Source organism: Panthera uncia, assembly GCF_023721935.1.
Source record: "Panthera uncia isolate 11264 chromosome D3 unlocalized genomic scaffold, Puncia_PCG_1.0 HiC_scaffold_8, whole genome shotgun sequence".
In the NCBI taxonomy this organism is placed as follows: Eukaryota; Metazoa; Chordata; class Mammalia; order Carnivora; family Felidae; genus Panthera; species Panthera uncia.
The window spans coordinates 3,896,534-3,916,073 of record NW_026057586.1 but is presented as its reverse complement, the minus strand read 5'-3'; the positions used below and the strand labels follow the sequence as shown (position 1 = coordinate 3,916,073).

Below are 19,540 nucleotides of genomic sequence, written 5' to 3'. Positions count from 1 at the left end.
CCTCGTCGGTGAGTGACAGTGAGTGACAGCTTGGACAAGGTGCATGACTGGGGACCGGGGCCTCGGGTCTGCTCCTTGAATCCACACACAACCCCTCCTGTGGTTGCCAACGCTGCTTTTCACCTGCTCCGGGCTTGGGTTCCACCTTGACAACAGTAGGGACTAAGGGCTGCACGCGGAGACCAGCCCTGCTGGTGGCCGCTCTCCTCCACGGCAGGCAACGCTCATGTTCCATCGCCCCCCGTCCCTGGTAAGACGTTCCGGCTCTGTGCTGATGTCCCTCACGCAGAGGGCCAGCACCCTCCTGACCCCGGTTAGGGGGCCACGCCGGGGAGTCTGAGCCGACCACTGGGGCCCGCTCTCCGTGATGGGCCAAGCCCGCTGAAGTCCGCCTTCGCCCTTCCCGACCCCTGGGACCCTAGGTCCTCCAGAATGAGGGTGAAGCCAGCGGCAAGTGCCCGGGAGCACTGAGCTCCTGGCTCCCAGGCTCGGACCATCACTTGCTCTCGTGGGCTGGGCACGGCTGCCCGGGAGCTTCCTACGCTGTGCGCGTTTCTCGGGGGCTCATCTGCGGGGAGGTCTGTCCTGACAGGAGCAGGTGATACCTTGGGGAGCTAAGACTGCCGGCCTAGTGTTTCACCGTGGCCGGTGGCACCGAGGTCCCGCTTGCTTCCGCCCCTTCGGTTCCCCTGGCCCCTGTCCCCGGTCCCAAGGGAAGGTCCCTGGCGACCGGCCGCGTCCGTGGCTGAGTGAGCTGAGTGCTTTTGGGTGTGTCACCACATTTCCTTACAGACACCTCTAAAGCAAAAAAGTGAGTGGAATATTTAAATGAAACCCAACTGGCTTGTAAAATGTGGCACAGGTTTCTTTTCACAGTGCTGAGCTTTTAAGTGAGAGATTTTTCCAGCAAATATTAGCACAGCCCTCCTGCCATTAACGGAATGGGTTAATTGCCTTAGAGTAAAAAGCTCTGGAAAAGGATGTTTTAAATCATCTCAAAAAAAAAAAATCATCTGAAAATGAGTTTCTGGCAGGCTGCACGTGCTGGTGGTGGGGGCAGGGGTGGCAGGGAGGGCCGGCCCGGGGGGTGGGCGCCAGAGGCAGCAGCGTGTGTCCTCGGGCCGCTGCCGTGCCCCTCTGGGCCCCAGAGTCTCCCTGAGGCAGGTGGATTTTGCCATAGTTAGAATAGTAGCGTTCGTTCACCCTGTGGGGAAAATTGCAAGAGCGGACGATCATGGGGGACGAGGATGGTGATAAAGCGCGTGTAAATTCTGCGGAGCGGAAACCTCCTTGTCTTCAAAGAAACAGTCTGAGAAACAGAAAACTTCACCCCTAAAATGAGCAAAAAACAAGCCATCCGTCGTTCTCCCCAAAGAGGGTGTCAGTTCCGACTCCTTGGGCCAGCCTTCAGTTCGGCGAAGGGGTCAACTGAAAACTCGTCTTACAGCGGGAGGGTCTTCTCTGTTCTAGAATAAACAGACGCTTTGAGAGTTAGGACGAATACTGGTCGCCTGGGCGGGGTGGGGGTGGGGGTGGTGAGGGTTCTCTCGAAAACACGGTCAGGTGCTCTGCTGCACGGTTGGCTGGGTCGTGGGCGCGGTGGGACCGGAGGGGGCCTGCTGCTCGGAACCAGAGGCCCCGCCCTCCTCAAGGAGGTGGTTTGCCCTGGGGGGGGGGTCACTGTGAGGAGCTGAAGGTGGGCACAGGGCACTGCTTCTCACCCACCGCTGGGAGCGCCCACGCCCGCTCCCCCACGCGGGCCCAGACCCCACGCGTGGCCCCTGCCCCCTGGCTGGGCTGGCAGCCGCTGGCCTCCCCGGCACCTGACACCCGCCCTGAGAGAGGCCAGAGGGAGTGTCCTCGGGTGACAGGAAGGTGAGCCAGAAGGCAGGGAAGGAAGGCCGAGGGTGGCCAGGACGGGCCAAGTCGCAGCACTGGGGGCTCCAGGCTCACCCGTCCCGGAGTCTGGGAGGGATGCGCCCAGGAGTGGGGGTGACAGTACCCCAAAAGGCTCCCCACCTGGCAGCCAGGGACACATCCACGTGGAGGATGGAGGCCGCAGGCCCCGTCTCCTGTCTCCCTCGGGGACACGCACACACAGGCACGCACTCCAGTGTCATCCCGTGCTGTGGGTCGAATCCCGTCCCCCGGAAGACCCTGAAGTCCTCGTCCCCGGTACCTGTGAACAGACTTACTCAAAATACGAGTGCCCGTGAAGCCGAGGTCAGAGAGTGGGGCTAACCCAGCCCAGTGTGACCGTGTCCCTTGACAAAGGGAAGTTCGGACGCAGTCGTGCCAGGGAGAAAAGGCTGCAGGGAGACGGAGGCAGGCCCGGGTGATGCATCGTGTAAGGCCCGGCTTCCTTGCAGACCCGGGAGGTCGGTGCCTACGTGGTTAGGGGTCGGGGGGCCTGGAGGCGAACCCTTCATTCCGATGGGGCTCTTGAGACCGGGAGGGAGGGGGTTCCTTCAGGCCCCCACCCCTCACCTGGCCCAAAGTCGCCAGTCTCGTAGTCTCGACCCGAGACAGGTTAGAGTCCTGAGGCAGGACCGCAGGAACCAGGGCCTCGAGCCAACAGAGAGGCCGGTTCCCAGACAGGCCCCACTACCCACACCGACTGTAATGAAATGCCTGACGTGCATTTAATTAAATGCGTGACGTCCCTGGCTTCAAGGGTCCTTGCAGGATTCACGAGGACTCCCCCCGCCCCCGGGGGGCCTTTGTCCTTTGCCGGGTCATAGATGTTCCATGGGGTGGGGGCGTGGTTTTCCTAGCCACCAGCCTGCCCCTTCCCCTTTCTGAACAGCACCCGGGGTTTCTGTGGTTCAGGCGGGACTGGCCCGCCCCCCAGAGGGAAACCCACTTCTCTCAACACACTTACAGATTCGGTTGGCTCATTCCAAGGGAAGTGGAGGCCTTTGGTCAGTGGGTGGGGTGTCTGCGGAATAGAAGCAGAGCCTGGTCCTGTAGGCAGCCTTCTGGGGAAGCAGTCTGAGAAAGGAATCCCAGAGAAAGGGAGCTGGATCCCTGATCAAGCTGCACCTGAAGCCTGACCTACCTCTGATCTTTCCAGTTACATGAGCCTCCTTATTAAGCCAGTTTTAGTTGGGCTAGAAAGAAACCTAACTGCTTTTAATGTAATAAATATAAGATATGATATATATTTAATATAAACGTAGTAAACATTTAAAAAATAATCCACTGTGGACTGGTCATTGGCTACTTTTATTTCACTTAAAAAGAAATTTAGCTGCATCTACTTTTGGGCGAGAGATTATAGGGATAATGAATTTCGAGACTTCGCTATTCACTTTGTGGGGTTTCCCCCTCAGTTTTCTCACGGCAAGTGTCTCGGAACCTTAAGGGCTGTGACCAGTGGTCTTGTGTCGTGGGGAGCAGGCTCACTTTAGGAGTACTCCCCGACTCCCCGACAGCCCCCCTGCGCCTTTCTTGCTCCAAAGGCAAAGAGGGAAGAAGCTGGCGTTATGAGTGGCTGGGACACTACGACAGGTGCTCTCTGTGCTCTGTCCACGGGCCAGCGTTTTTGTTCCCTCTGACGGAGGGCAAATGAAACAAAGGAAAAGGCTGAGGCTCCGGTAGGTTAAGAACCTCCCCAGAGCTGCGGTGGTAATCGGTGGGGGAGGAGGCATTCCGGCTCAGGTCTGTCACTTCCGCAAGCACACAGGACACAGGCCGGCCCGGTCACACGGTGAGGTCTCTCCAGACGGCGCCTTCGCCCAGCTGGGAGGGGGTCCTCTCACATGTGAGGCAAGAGTACGATCAGAATCCCGAAGAAACCCTTACCTGAAGCATCAAAATCTTTTTAGCTTATCCTTAAGTGGTAGTTCTTATCTTTCCAGGGGTTTGGTAGTCATTCATTCATGCGTTCATTCATTCATTCCAGTACTGTATCGAGAGTGCCTACTATGTGCTGGGCACTTCTCGGGACCTAATTCAGTTTGATTGTAACTTTCTCCGACACGTGGGAAACCGAAGAGCCATTTAGAGTCTCGATGTCCAGTGTTTGGGGAATTTATTTTGTATAGCACGGAATTAGCACGTTGGGTTGATGTCAACAGATCCAAAGTGCTGTTAAGAATTTTTCTGGGTGGGGGGCGCCTGGGAGGCTCAGTTGGTGGAGGGTCCAACTTCGACTCAGGTCATGACTTTGCGGTGTGTGGGTTCGAGCCCCTCATCGGGCTCTGTGCTGACCGCTCAGAGCCCGGAGCCTGCTTCGGATGCTGTTGTCTCTTTCTCTCTCTACTCCTCCCCTGCTCATGCTCTGTCTCTTAAAAACAAATAAATGTTAAAAAAATTTTTTTTTAAAAAAAGAGAACATTTCTCTGTTCTGGGGCACCTGGGTGGCTCGGTTAAGCAACCGATTCTTGATTTCGGCTCGGGTCACCATCTCAGGGTTCACAAGATGGAGCCCCACGTCGGGCTCTGCGCTGACAGCCAGGATCCTGCTTGGGCTTCTGTCTCCCTCTCTCTCTGCCCTTCCTTCACTCCCTCTCTCAAAGTAAATAAGCAAACGTAAAAAAATTTTCTCTGTTGTACCAACAGGTGGGCACCACAGAGTCCGCACCATCGCTCAGTGCGGCTCCCGGTGCTCAGATCAGGTCAACTGACTTCCCGGTGAACAGCTTTGGGCGGAGGTTACGTGGGCGTGGGATTAAGAACACATGTGACGGTTCTCTAAGGGTTCATTGCGTCGTGGGCCGGTGCCTGTCCACGGATCCTGCGGGAGGAGGAGCTTGGGAGACCCCGGATGGGGGTTTTGTTGGTTTGATTTTGAAATAAAAGTGAAAAGTCTACAACGTATACATTGATTTCATATTTATCGGCAGGTACTATGCTCCAGCCCAGGAGTGCCAGTGAGGCAGACTTTACCTTCGAGGGGTTCACAGTCTCCAGGGAGACAGACATGCAAATGGATGCGATTCTGGGGCACCGTGGAAAGTGCTAGAAATAAAGTATGAGCAGAGCGCTAACGGAGCCCACAGGTGAGAGTAACTGTCTTTGCCCAGACAGGACTGGGAGGTTGTGAGAACAAATAAACCGCTTAAGGCAGGCAAGCGGCAAGCTGGCTTTGCTATCACCCGCCAGTCCCTTTCTTAACTGAGACCGCCACCTCTTGCGAGCTCGTTGGTCAAGAAAAGGTCCCGCCTAGAAGCCTGGAGTCTCCAACACTCCTCAGATTTGCGTTTGGGGGTCTGCAGAGACCCCGAGAAGTCGATGCACAGACGCGACACTGCCTCCCCAGCCCAACCTGAGACCCATCCGCTTCCCTTTGCCCCCACCTGGCTCCTGCTCTCACTAACCCCCTCCCTACCGGGAATTTTCTGAGGTCATCGGGGCTGGCTTCCCGTCCCTCTTGTCCCCGCCTCCAGTCTCGATTCCCCGAATTGCACCCAACCCTGTGGGTGAACGTGAGTGGGGTTATGATTCTCTTGTTGCTCCTGTTCAGCTCCAAGTCCCCGTCTGTGGGGGTGGCACCTTGGCTTGACAACCCCGTGGTCACAGTGCACCTCGGAGGGTGAGGGGCAGACGCTCACCTGGGAAGCCCAGCGGCTTGTGTGAGCCCACACGCTAATTCTTACGAGCTGGGCCCTGGAACACCGCCTTCCTGACTCCCTGTAACTCCGCTTCCTTTTTTTTGTTGTTGTTTTTAATGTTTCTATTTATTTTTGAGACAGAGAGAGAGTGTGAGCAGGGGAGGGGCAGAGAGAGAGGGAGACACAGAATCGGAAGTGGGCTCCAGGCTCCCAGCACAGAGCCCCGATGTGGGGCTCGAACCCACAGACTGTGAGATCACAACCTGAGCCGAAGTCGGACGCTTAACCGACTGAGCCACCCAGGCGCCCCTCGGCTTCCTTTTTGATACCAAAATGCTTTCTTACCCTTTTCCCGTCTAGACAGCCCTTCCTCTGATTGCTACACTGGTTTATGAAGGAGCACTTGTGTGGATGACGATTTCTCCTGATGAAGGTCACGGCCTCTTCAATCAGCGTGAACTCTAGAGGCCGGTCTTCAGAGGCTACAGGTGGTGCCCCGTGGCTGGTTCCCAGTGACCTGATCCAAAAGTGGATGCCAGCTGGGCGCCCTCCCGGGCTCAGGGTAATCGCAAAAGAGGGTGTCACTGAGGCTCACATGCCCACTGAGGGCAGCCCCAGTGCAGGACTGGCTGGCTGGTGTTTGCACTCAGTGCTCCCAGAGAAGGACCAATGCTTAACTGGGGACACTGGGCAGGAAGAAAATGGCACTGACGGAGAACTGGACTGAAGAAGCTGAAGGCAAACGGGAAGGGTTTCGGTCCTTCTGGGCCCTGCTTCTATTCGAAAGGCAGCGAAGACCGAGGCCGGGCGTCTGCTGTCACGTTTTGCTGAGCGGCTCCGGGACACCCGGGTTACCTTTCCGCTGCATTGAGGCCTGTATGAATCCGGCTGCTGGCAGAGTGCTCTAAATGGCAGACAGGTCAGTGTCACGGCTGAGTTTCGGAAGGAATGGCTAATTTAAAGGTGTTGAAAATGTGACGATAAAGGCAGCCGTTTTCATAGTCATAGCACGTCCTTGCATTTGTAATTCGTGCCTCGGTGGCCTCCGGGTTACTCAGAGAGGCCTTTACAAAACAGCATTTCACAAGACGGGAATCCCTTCGAAGGCAGTGTGATGTAGTACTCCAAGCACGTTCCCTGGAGCTTCCCCGTCGCCTGGGGAATGCGGACCCTTGGGCCCCGCCCTGGACCTGTGGCATCAGGACCTGCGTCGCGACGGGTGACACGTGCACACGGCGAACTTGGGCGAGCACCGCGTTCTAGGGAGACGCAGCTGCGGTCCGAGGACCCTCCGGGGGCCCCAGGCTCTGCTCTACCGGTGGCTCGGTGATCGAAGGCAAGTCATTTCTCTGCACTTTCACCCTTCACGTGTGAGATGGGCCTTATCCTCGCTTCCTCCTCACTTACCTAATAGCGAAGAGGGGAGGACAGTGGCCTTGCTTTCAAACAAATTGGTGAGCGAGTTTCAAGACGGTGTGCAAAGTACACGGAAAACTCAAAATGACTAACATTCTTCTGCAATGACAACGTGATTTTATTGCTAGGGAATGAGCAGGTGGTTTTGCTTTCTGTTTTGTGTGTGTGTGTGTGTGTGTGTGTGTGTGTGTTTCCCAGCTGGGGAGACACTGGTTGGTCCTCCTTCAGCTCGGTCCCATTCTGTGTACTTGAATGTGAATAATTCTCCAAAAGGTACTTGGAATAAAGACCCTCAAGGAGACAATTCAATTTCCAAATGTAAATTCCAACAGCGGGTACAGGGGGCCCCTACTGCAACCAGTCCCCTGGTGAGACGTGAGGTTTTCGACAAAATGAGATTGCCTGTGACATTGTTGCCGTCGCCGAGAAGGGTTTTTCAATGTTAAAAGAAGCGGTTTCTACTGGGAAAGGATTTGTTCGTGTAAAGTTGAAAGTTTACGCTTGTTATGCATGAGTTCAAGGAAGACAGAAATGATGCGGAGAGGCATGAGCACTCAATGTCATGTGGTTTTGAAGGGCTTGTTTCTGAGCCTTAATTATGATCTGTCATTTGTACGGAGTGGGAGATTCTCGCCACACGCGAGCATGAAATGTGGGACCCGCCAGTATCTCCCCCCCAAACGCGTCTCCTGCCCCTCATAGCTCTTCTGGCTGCCAGCACACGCATCCATCCGTGGCCCTGAGTCTGCCGGATTCAGATTCGATTTCAGGTAGAGCCACAAATTCAGATTCTAGATGTTTTGCTATTACAAAAATGATCAGGGTCAGACATGGGCTTCCTATAGGCAATAACATAAGCGGGTGAAATGACTCTACAAAAAAAAAAACCCACTCAACACATGATAATGAAGATTTTCTTTATTTGATTTTCATTATTGGACATCCAAGAATACATTGATAGGACAGAGACCTTCCTTGTAGCATTAAAACGAAATTGGGAGCGTTCAGCCATTAATTCCACTGAGTACTTTTTCCCCCAGAAGCTTGTGTGATATTTAGATGACACAGAATCAAATGATCTGGAACCGTGACTTGTGCTCGATTAAAGGAGGTCCTGAGCGAAACACACTTTCGTGGTCAGAACTGTGATATCCTTCCTGGGTTCAGTATCGTCTCATCCACAGAAAGATTTATCATGAAGGCCAGTTGTTACTCTGTGACACTTTTAATCAGCCACGGACCGAGGGACCTTGGCAAATCATACAGAGGATAAGCCAGAGGTCGCCCAGAGGCCCGAGAAGGCACCTGCCTGACCTCTAGTTTCATTTTGGAGTCCAGTGACCTCTGTGGCCCCAGACAAGGTACCTATTCTTCCTGGGTCTTGGTTTCTTCATTTACAGAAAGGGGTAGAAAGAACTAGATTGTCCCTTAACTCCCAAATTTTATTGTTTTATTTTAATGCTTATTTGTTTTTGAGACAGAGAGAACGAGCGGGCAAGGGGCAGAGAGACAGAGAGGGAGACGCAGAATCCGAAGCAGACTCCAGGCTCTGAGCTGTCAGCACAGAGCCCGACGCGGGGCTTGAACCCACCAACTGTGAGATCATCACCTGGGCCGATGTCGGACGCTTAACCGACTGAGCCCCCAGGCGCCCCAGCCAAATTTTACCATTTAAGGGACAACTGAGTCTTCTCATGTATGAGGGGCCGAAGGGGTCCTGGGCTCCTTCCAGTTCTGTGCCTGTGGCCGACCCCCCCCCCCCCCCCCAGGTACAGGCACACAGCCACACAGAAGGCAAGACAGACTCTTCTAAGGAGGACACCCTCCCTTCCCCGATCACGGTTCCACATCTTCCCCCACCAAGGAGTTTGTTCATTCCAGTCATTCTAAAATGCAGCTTAGCCCTTTTGTGGGGAGGAGAAGGCTGGCCAGTGGCCGACAATTTTAGGGAACATTCTTCTGAGCTCTAAGCACAAATCCATCTTTCATGTTGGATGCCACCGTCAGTCAGCAGGGTGTGTTTTAATTATTATTTTAATTTCGTGTTGGCAGGAAGGCACTGTCAGATAGTGCCCTTCCAGGGAAACTCTTACTTTGGGGGGCCGTTGAAATCTCTGTACTTTTGGCTCCGTGCTTCCCGGGACATACGAGGCACACATCGGTTCCCCCAAACTGTACTCCACGTGGCACTTACCCGTGCACTGGAGGGATCCAAGACATGCTTCCCGGGAGCATCGATGCCACTGGAGAAGCATCAGCGAGCACTGAAGGGCAGGTCCATGCTGGCAGAAACCGAGGCATCGGGAATAGATGGGAGGAGAGTGTTCGCAGCAGCTCAGTCTTACCGTCGGGGCTCATCTGCACTCCTGCCTCGTGAAGGAAGGAAGTACATACAGACCTCACGCACACACCTTATTGACTTTCTTTGAGTATCAACTCTCTACTATCAAGAATTACTTGGACTGATACATGTGGGTAAAAATATTCTTTACGTATTTTGTGTAGCACTTTTTTTTGGGGGGGGCGTCCTATTATTTGCTGATGGTAACGGCATTAAGGTTCTCGTATCAAACAGTCCTCTTTTTCCAGGTTGAAATAACGTAAGGCTAAGCAACCGATTTTAAAGGTTGACATGCCCACAGCCATGGTGTCGAGAATCCAGCATTTCACATTTGATTTCTGAAATATGATCCTAAATATTTAATTCTGGGCCATAACTAAAACATTAGTTACAGAACATCTGACTGTCGCAAAAACCCCAGCAAATCCCAAACCCCAAAACAACGTCTGCGAAGATACATTTTGGGTCTCTAAATAAGCTCTATAAATAACAGACGGTGTTTAAAAACAGAAGAGAGGCAGGAGGATAGAGAGCAGCGATTAGGAACCCATCAAACCAGGCCACATCACATGTGGGTTACATTCTCAGAACGTGCACAGTAGCCCCTAGGAAAGTATCGCCCACAGTTGATTGTGCTTGGTCTTTTTCTATCGTATTTTTCCTGAAAGTTCCCCATGGCTCATCTGTTTTTACATAACTCTAAAATATGGCCTTTACCCCATGTGTACATGTGGTAAAGTGATCAAGAAAAATATTTTCAGTCCTAAACGCCCCCTTCCCCATTTTAAAGGAAACCCCAATTGTAGTAAATTCATGCTAATTGGGAGCTTCATGAAGGGGTTAAAACCCTACCCGTTACAAGTCGGGTGGCCGTTATAAATGTTACCCAAATAAAAGCCAGAAACAGGAACCCAGAAAGCACGTCCCTACGGCAGGCATGTGTCTTGAATGATATCATTTGTCAAGTTTCCAGCGTCTTGTGGTGGTGGACACAAAAAGAAGGTCTGTGTTGTACCGAGGACGTTACATCCTCGTTAGCTGGAATGTTCCTTAAGTACATACTGTAGGATTTTCATTTTAATAAGCAGCAGCTACCTGTCACTGCACTTTCATTAGATAAATACTGGCTGATTACTAGTGGCCACTTATAAACGCTCCATCCGACCCTTGGGAAACTCCATCCAGATAGAATCATATAATAACAACGCATAGAGCATATCGAGCAAAAAACTCCTGTGTCATTTCTTTGCAGACTATTCCGGGTTTCTGGAGCTTTTTTTTTTTTTTTTTTTTTTTGGATGCTGACATAGTTCAATAGCAGAATTCACTGTCAGAGAGACCTGAAATAACGATGTTGGTATTTTTTTTTCTTTTGCATGCAAAACAAATTTGAAGGGATGGCATTGGGTTTTTTAGAAGTCACAACGGAACGGCAAAGAATAGCTTCTAGGCTCACTTACCAGTCAACCGCTCCGTCTGCCCAGCCAGAGACCTCAAGGCTGATGCGCAGAGAAGGCCACCCTGAGAACCGAGAAGTAATTCATCCACCATGATCATTCAGCCCCGGCCCTGTCTCTAAAACAAAGACTGACAATCGCCCTGAATTATGGATGTACTTTTTGTGATCTGCGATAACAGTTCAGGAGAAAGGTGTTGAGAACATCACACCATTTCACCTCCCATTAGACGCTGGTCTTGAACGATAATCCCAGAAGATGAAACTGATACTGAACTATGACCCTCAATTTACAAATCATTTTTCAGAAGAATAAGGAAAAAAAAAGTTTAAACATATTTTTGGCATTATCTGAATGGGTGGAATCCTTCATGCTTGTTTTCTAAGAATAAATGAAAACAACATGTCCTGTAGTTTCTTAGTTTGGGGGGAGAGAGCACGAGGATTTCAGATTATGTTTTATTTTAAACCTGGGTGTTTGAAAAAAAAAGTCTTTTTTTTTTTTTTTTTTTACATAGCTGAATTTAGTCTATTCCTTCAAAACATAATAAATTTCTATTCTGCGGCTTCAGGGATCCATCCGTTAAAATGCTGGTCTTTCATATTTATTACCCTCCCATTAAAATGAGAGAAACCGGGACGCACTTCAGTTTGTAAGAAGCGAGAGCTGGCAGCGTCCTGGTTCCTCGTCTTGACAAAGGGAGAAAGTACATTACCGCTTAGACTTCGCACATCTATCCACATGGGGAGCAGCACACACGGGGACTGTTCTTTGATGGGATGATTGGATCGCAGCGCTTTCCCATTACCAGTCATTTCCCGTGCAGATACATTCATAAAACCTGTCCCCTCCCCTGTGTTTGTGTGCGTATCCAAAAGCGAGGCGAAGTCTCCTTCCGTTTGGCCGTGGCTGTTAGGTCTGAAAGGGACAGATTAATAACCGAGCACCACATTGGGCCAGCTTTTCTTGTACCCTGCACTCGTCACCCCTTACTATAATGAGGACACAAAGAGGCTTGCATCAGGCTTCTACCCTTCTTCATAACTCAAAAGCGTCACAGTGGCAGTAGCCTCTAGTGCTATTTGTCTTTAGTGCAGTTGTGACACTTCGGCATGATCCATAATTTGGCAGCTATTTACCGTGACATTTCCCTTCAGTGCAGCCATAACATTCAGTGAAGCCATTATTTGGTCCCATTTACCATATAAATTGTATTGTTGTGCATGCATGCTAGCAGCTACATTAGGTACCTGAAAATGAGTAAATCTTGTAAAATAGATACTAACAGCTATTCAGCAGTAGGATTTCCTCGCTCCTCAGACGGGAGGAAAGAAAAATTAAATATGGTCACCGGGTTTCCCGGAGCATCTTTAATTGCGTTCCTATTTATTTAGCGTGTTAGATACACTGGGGCCAGAGGCTTTGAGAAAAGGATCTGGTGGGCTTTGCCTTCAATCAGAAAGGCACCGTGGGATTTCCAACGGGAGGGCGAAAGCCGAGCTGAAGGCGAGGGGGCAGGCACGTCGGCAGTAGGCATGGCTCCCGAGAGAAGGCACATGACAGGACTCTCACGTGTGACCCCAGGCAGCGGTGCCCAGGAGCACCTCATCCCCACGGAGCGAGGGCACAGAGAAGTAAAATGGGAACGGAGGAACGGCGTCCCACGCTAAGCACACTATTCTGTTTGCGTGATCAGAGAGAAAACACACGGTGTCCAAGAAAGTCTGCAACACGGAGCAAGTATCTTATTATTTCCCATCCCATCAAGCCCCTCCTCCGCATGGTGCCCTTTGACGGATCCCACCTCAGGCCTATGAAGGATGCTGTTATCAGCCTCTGGCGGTGTGCCTAGAGAGTGCGCCTCCCCTCGTGGTGGCTGTTTCGTTGTGCAGACCCTCCCCGTGGATGAAGCACGTCCTTTCCTTCCTGGGCAGGTAACCCCCAGATCTCCGTAGAGCCCCTTTCCAAAATCTGCTTTTGTCTTCATCGGTTTTCAACACTAATTTGCTTCTTAAGGGAAGAGAGAGGCTTCCCATGCCACATGTGCCTCCCCAGGATAATTGTGCGTAAAGCATTAAACAGCAGAGACTTTTAAAAAATAGGTCTGTGTTCACTTAGTCATTTTCCTAATGATCTAAACAAACAAAAAAAAAAAATCAAAGTTTTGGGAGAATTCCTCCAAATTTCCATTTAGATAGTTGGTGATTTATAAGAAAGGAAGGGCCATTTCCTGGGAATATGGACTCTGAGAATAGATGGCTGTCCTTCTGCCCTATCTCTTATCTATTAACTGCTCGTTAGCGGAAGACCAAACTTTCCCAAAGTAAGGAATTTGTGAACTATTTTCAAGACTGATTTTAAAATCCCATCAAGCTGAAGGCATACTGATTTGATCAGATCTTGCATCAGGAATTAATTTAATTCCCTGGAACAATAAAGCCTGGAATGAGACTGTCTATGGCCAAAGAATTGAATGTAACGGTTTTACCTCTGAGCCATCGAGGGAAGTTTTTATTGGCATTTTTTTTTCAAGGGAGGGGCAAAAAAAAAGAAAAAGAGAGAGAGAGAGAGAGAGAGAGAGAGAAACTTATTCGTCAACACCTTTTAAGAGACATGATCTCCATTACCCACCAAAAATAAACTGATTCGACTCTTTCTGAGGAAGAAGGTGCCCGCTTTCGTTCTCCTTTGACTTCTGCCATCGTTCTGACTTTACAGCTTACTGTTGACAGAGTGAGGTAGTTCGAGTACAATCTTCCCAGTGTTTTTTCCCATGTACATATAATCGACAGCCCGGAATACGGACTCCAGGCCGATGAACCTGCCCTCTGCAGACAGGTCTCCGAGGTCCACCTCGCAAACCAGGTCTCCGTCCGCACACATCTGAAGCAAGTGCTCCACGGCTGCTTGATACTCAGAACGGTAATGGTTCAAGAAAAAGCCCTGAACGCTGGCGGATTTCTTCAGCAGTTTGGCTGGTAAGGTTCCTGCTCTCACAGGCGCAAGGCCAGTGGGAGTCTGGTAGCCAGAGACGAACCCAATGACTATCAAGCGCCCTTTGGTAGCCAAGGCATCTACGGCCAAGTCGAACATGGCTCCCCCGATGGATTCATACACCACGTCGACCCCTTCGGGGTACTCCTGCTTCAGGACCGTACCGACGTGCTCGGCGTTATAGTTGATGGGGCGATCACAGCCGATCGATTTCAGAAAAGCGGACTTTTTACCAGAAGAGCAGGTCCCAATGACATGGCACTTGGCCTTCTTGGCAAGCTGCACGGCAAACTGGCCCGTTCCCCCCGCTGCTGCCGTCACCAAAACTTTTTTCCCTTTGGACAGTCCTCCGAGCTCTTTCAGGCTGATGTACGCGGTGGTACCGCTCACCGGCACGGTGACATACTCGGGTTTCACAGAGGCCACGGGGGCCGCGGCTCTGGCAGGCACCACGGTATACTCCGCGAAAGAGCCAGGTGCCATATAAGCCACAGCTTGGCCCACCGTGTACCGGGCACTGGCAGAGAGGCCTAAGGCTACCACCTCCCCCACGCCTTCAAAACCTACATCGAACGGGGTCTTCACCGAAGGGTCATACCGGCCAGCTGAATAGTTGATGTCAGATGCATTAACACCGACAAATCTAGAAGAAAACAGACAAACAAACAAACGAGGATATTAAGATGTTTCCTTCACCAAGGCCTTGGTATTCCGCTTAGAAAAATTCCTCTAATTCCAGGGACTGTGGACGGGTGGCTAAGCTATCTATCCTGGTAGAATTCAAAAAAAAAAAAAAAAAAAAAAAAAAAATCAGTCTTGATATTCAGTTGAAAAAAAAAAGTTAAACAAGTATCAGCTTGACCGGGATTTGCAATCAGAGTTTTGGTATATTTTATTTTTTTAAATCAGATTGGGAATCGTTTCGTACCACTTTAAACACCAAGTTCTTTATTTCACACGCTATTTCTTTTCCTCCTCTTTCTTTCAAAAGGAGAAACAAACTGTTAACAACAAAAAAAGTCAGGAAGCCCTCTTATACGCAAACTTCACTGCAGCTATGAGTTGGAAATTAATTGGCCTCTTAACAAAGATGTTAAAAACAACAGTGAGATAAAATATATTCGGAGAAGTAGACTTGTATTGATTCTGGCGACAATTTAACACTTCGGATAATAATAGTAATGACAATGATATTATTGAAGATTCAGGCAGTGTGCAAGGTCATCGTCTGCTACATGTTACTGCAGGGTTGTTTAAAACACTGCTAGACTGGCCGCAGCAAATTTTCTTTCTGATGTAACTATGTCCAGCGTGAAACTATGCATTTTGATTAATTGAACAAAAATTGTCTCATAAGGGTAGAAATTTTTATGGAACATTCAACATTTTACAGTGCTTTTTAGATGAAAAGGAAAGCAAATCGTCACTATATTTTTCCTCAACAAGAAGCAGAGACATAACTTGATTAATACCAGATGATTATTTTCACTTTGGTATCCAGAGTCAATTTAATTGCGAGGCCGGTATTTTTACCAGCTTTTTTTCATCTCCGTATACCTCATAACAAAAATATCCTAATACATAAGAAAAAAAGCCGTCTACTAAAAAATGTCAGGAGGTGGCTTAGACACATAATGGAGGACCCTAAAAATGTCATTTCCACCTGTAATGGAATGAAAAGATGGGGGTATCTGGTGGCAGAAGGAAAGCTGGCAAGTGGGTCATTTTAAAATAATTCACTTTTAATTTAACTTAATAAACCAAAACTGCCCTGTGCAAGGACCCACTTCTACCGTATTAGAGATAACACTTTGCACTTATAAATGTTCCCTGATGATCATGCCCTGTGTATCTACAATATTGAAAGCTCTCTACATATTGTAGAAATAAGAAAGCAGGAAACAATTTCTTTGGGGCATGTCAAGCTGCTTTCAGAAGTTAGCACGTCACGTAGCCTCAACAGCACACTACAGAATTCCATAGCCATCGATGATAACACAATAATGAAAAGTGGGGGAAATGATTTTTGCTGGTTTTCCATCTGGGATTTAATACCAGGATGCTTACATTGTATTTTGGGGGTGGGCGCCTGATCTTTCCTTTCAATTTACATAATTCTCGGGGTTTGGGCTTTTTTAAAAAAAGGGCCAGGTTCCTCCGAGCATGCCTCTGGACTTCACAGAAGGCAGCTAGGGCAGAGCCCAGCTGGAGCGTCTCGCCTCCGGTGCCCCTGCTGTATAGACTGTAAAGCAAAGTCCAGGAAGGGGTCCGTGGGGTGGAAGTGACGGTGGCTTGCTCCAGGGGTGGGGGACTGAGGCCCTGCCGCCAGCTCCTGTCTCTTCACCCAGGATTAACCCTTCCTGTGCCCCTCTCTCCTCCTGTCTCAGTCCCAACTGGAGAGGCCTTTCCTCCTCGGGGAACCCTCCCCCACCCCCCCGCTTGGACTCAGAGGGACGCCCCTGTGGCGGCTGGCCCCACGGGTCCTCCCCACCTCTAAGGAGCTCGCCCTGGGTGGGGTGGGGGGGGGGCTGCTGGAGGAAAATGCATCTCTGGCTGTCCCTCGCTCCCAGCTGTGGTTTGCCACTTGCCAGGGGGAGAGATGGCAAGAGCAAGCGGGGCGCAGGCAGGAGGAAAGTGGAGGAGAGAGGGCACAGGCAGGCGCCGGAGTTGGGGGGCGATGGTCCAGTGGAGGTGGGAGCGGGCTCTGCTGGGAGCTGGGGCGCCCGCGGCTGACTAGCGGGAGCTTAAGTTTTCCATGGGGGCTTTGCCTCAAAAAGCAAATCAAACCTTGTGGTTGAGCCCGGGCACAGCCGGAGCAGCGGCAGCAGACCCGCAGGGCCCTCTGCGCGCCCCGTCCAGGTTGCACACGGCTCTGCGTGTGCCCTGCGGCACCCTCCGTGAGCCCCGGCCAACCTGCTGGGCGCCAGAAGTCCTTCTGGAACCGTCTCCCCTCGGAAGTGCCCGGCCTCCGCCGACTGCCTCCCCTCCCGTCCCGGCTCTCCACCGCCACCACGGAGAGGCGCGATCGGGGACTGTGAGTCCCGGAGCAGGCCGGGGCCGAGCGGAGAGGCCGGGCTTTGGGGAGGAGGGGCCGCCGCCCAGGCCTGCGACCATGACCTCGGCCTCCCCGGGCCGGGCGGGGTCCCGGCGGGCGAGCCTAGTCAGCGCAGGCCGCGGAGCCCGGGCGCAGGGCCGTCAAGCTCCCCGGGAGTCCCGAGAACACACAGCGCGCTGGAGCGCAGAGGCCACACGCCCGGGGCCCGCCTGCGGCCGGACCGTGACCTTGGCCTCGCAAGCACCCCCCTTTTTTTTTTTTTCCATGTTTCCCCCTCCCCCCGCCCTGCCGTCTTCTAAATTGCCTGCCTCGTCGTCGGTGAAGGAGTCGCTCGGGCTGGTGGCGACAGCTCCCCGCTACTCCGCTCTGCGCACCTCGCCCTCTCCCGGGTCTCCGGGCCCCCGCCTCCCCCGGACCCCAGCTTTGACGCCGCGAGGCCGCCGCAGCAGGTGGGGACCCGCCACCGCCTGGATGAGCCCTCGGCCTTACCTGGGCTTTGGGAAGAGCTGCTTGAGGGTCGGGAGCCCGCGCCTTCCGCCCCTCCAGAAACAAGTTCAAGAGCAGCGGGCGCAATGGGAAAGGGGGCCCGGGCCGGGGAGCAGGGGACAGCAAAGGGCAAGCAAGCGAGAAAAAGAAAGGAAAGACACGCTTGGTAGAATGCGTGCATTTCGAGACTCTCCTTGTACCTTAATTTAAAATATATGCTCTTAATAAGTGCAGGGTCCTAGCAATCCGACCGGAGGATCCACTCAGAAGACTAAAATCGAGGAACCCCAGGAAAAAGAATGGGGCCGGTGAGGGCTTTCCCCAAATATATACCCTTGGAGAGTCGCCGGTTTATTTATACTAACAAGTCCTGAACCCCTTCCTTCGTCGTGTTTATTATGAAGCAGGCAGTCCTGCAGAGGGAGGAAGCGCTTTCTTTGAACAAAAACAAAATGCGAAGATCGAGTCTGGAGCCTTCAACACTGGGAGCCAAACAGCGTCGTCCAAATCAGATCTTACTTAAAAAGAAAGGAAGGAAGGAAGAAAGAAAGGGAAGAGAAGAAAGAAAAGGAAAGAAAAGAGAAGGAAAGGGAAAAAAAGGAGAAAAAAGAAAAGACAAAAGAAAAGAAAAAAGAAAAGGAAAGGAAAGGAAAGGGAAAAAAATCTCCGCCTGGAGAGTCAGCAGAAATACTGTTACCCTCCCCGTGAGCAACAAACCGTTTATCAAAAACGCCTTCCCCATCCCCCACCTGCTCTTTGCCATTACTACAAACTCTTTGCTCTATTATCTTACACTTGAGCAGAAAATCGTTAGAAATATTTGGAAACGAAATAATGTGTCACTATCCTTCGAAAAAAAGGCTAAAAATAGCACACAAGCTGACTTAACCGGAGGGTGTCTTTCTCCCTTTCCTTCTCTTTCCTGAGGGCTGGGCATTGAGAGGGGGTTGTGAAGTTGTCCTCGGCTGTAGGAAACAGTGAGCACTGGATAAAGGGACATCAATTAGACATTCTGCAGGGATTTTATGCACCCCTTTCACACCTTCCCTAAATGGGATAAACTTGATTATCCTAAACCCACCTCTGACTTAAAAGCACTTCCCTCTCGGTGAATAAAGAATTTGTATTTTCTGTTAAGGTGGAATGAGATGTGCAAATATCCAACTGAAAGGAAGAGTCAGGCGGGGCACAGTGAAAATCCCCAAACACCTTTCTGAACAAGTGAATGTGCGCTTAAGCCATTCATTCCAGAGTAGATTTTTATTTTGAGAAAAATGAAAAGTGCTTGCATGAAATTTTCATGCAATTAACACTGTTCCTGGGGAAGGTTTGGTCTAGGATAAAATGAACTAACCTGCCGTGAATAGACCTCCGGTCTATTCTTAAAAAAAAAAAAAATCTGTAAAATGCCTCCCCCCCTCCCCCCCCAACTATTTACAAGTATAAAGGATCTTCTTAATATTTGGGGTTAGGAGCAGATCTTCCACAGAGTAGGGAAAGAGGATGCAAAGATTCACCCCCTCCCAACAGGCAGAAAAACTGGCCCCATTCTCTTTCTGATGTGGGCTTCAAGGTAGAAGTTAGAGGTCAAGTTGCACCCATAATAAACATACTATAATAAAGGGGGCTCTTGGCATATGTGAAGGGAAAAGAGAGGCATGGATCCTAAAACAATCCGAACCGATGAGCTCCAAACGTTGGGAGCTGCGGCTCCAGATCCCTGACCACCGAATTCGGGGACCATCCCCGGTGACCCAGCGCAGGGGGTGCCCGGGCCCTGTCGCGGAAGAAGCAGCTAAGGGTGACGGTGAGCGAGCAGTCAGAGGAGCCGGAGGAGGGGAGGACAACCCAGGGGGTTGGGGAACACCGCAGGTAGAGAGGCCAGGCGGCAGCACCGGGCGGGCGGGAGCACCCTCCACGGACAGTGCTGGCGGGTGGTGCCACTCCGCCGCTGCTGGGAGTGCTCTAACTTCACACCTTCCCCTGCCCGCTCTGCTCAGTCGCCCCCTCCCCATTTCACACCCGGTGTCTGAAATGGATTTTATTCAAGCAGTGGTGTGTGTTTTACATCAGTGCTCACCGTCAACAGTGTACCTGATCAGAAAAATTAGAAGAAAAGAAAAAGAAACCGGCCCACGTGAAACTTTTTTGCTGGTTAAAGCCTGGAGGCTTTTCAGCCTGCTCTCATCTCAACTTCTAGCAAATCACTCGTGTGTCTGGTGTGCTCTGTGTGTGT

At 51.2% G+C, this 19,540-nt stretch overlaps 1 protein-coding gene across 1 annotated transcript; it reads right to left on the bottom strand.

Moving 5' to 3' along the window:
• Positions 1-11,249: 11,249 nt before the first annotated feature.
• On the bottom strand, positions 11,250-14,433 carry PTGR3 (prostaglandin reductase 3). The gene has a single exon (XM_049620108.1). The coding sequence runs from the start codon at positions 14,244-14,246 to the stop codon at positions 13,482-13,484; it is 765 nt and encodes a 254-aa protein (XP_049476065.1). The 5' UTR covers positions 14,247-14,433; the 3' UTR covers positions 11,250-13,481.
• Between the last annotated feature and the right edge of the window lie 5,107 nt (positions 14,434-19,540).

Bases quoted from the DNA above. Each gene is read 5' to 3' on its own strand.
- PTGR3 (XM_049620108.1), bottom strand. From the start codon at position 14,246: ATGGCACCTGGCTCTTTCGCGGAGTATACCGTGGTGCCTGCCAGAGCC.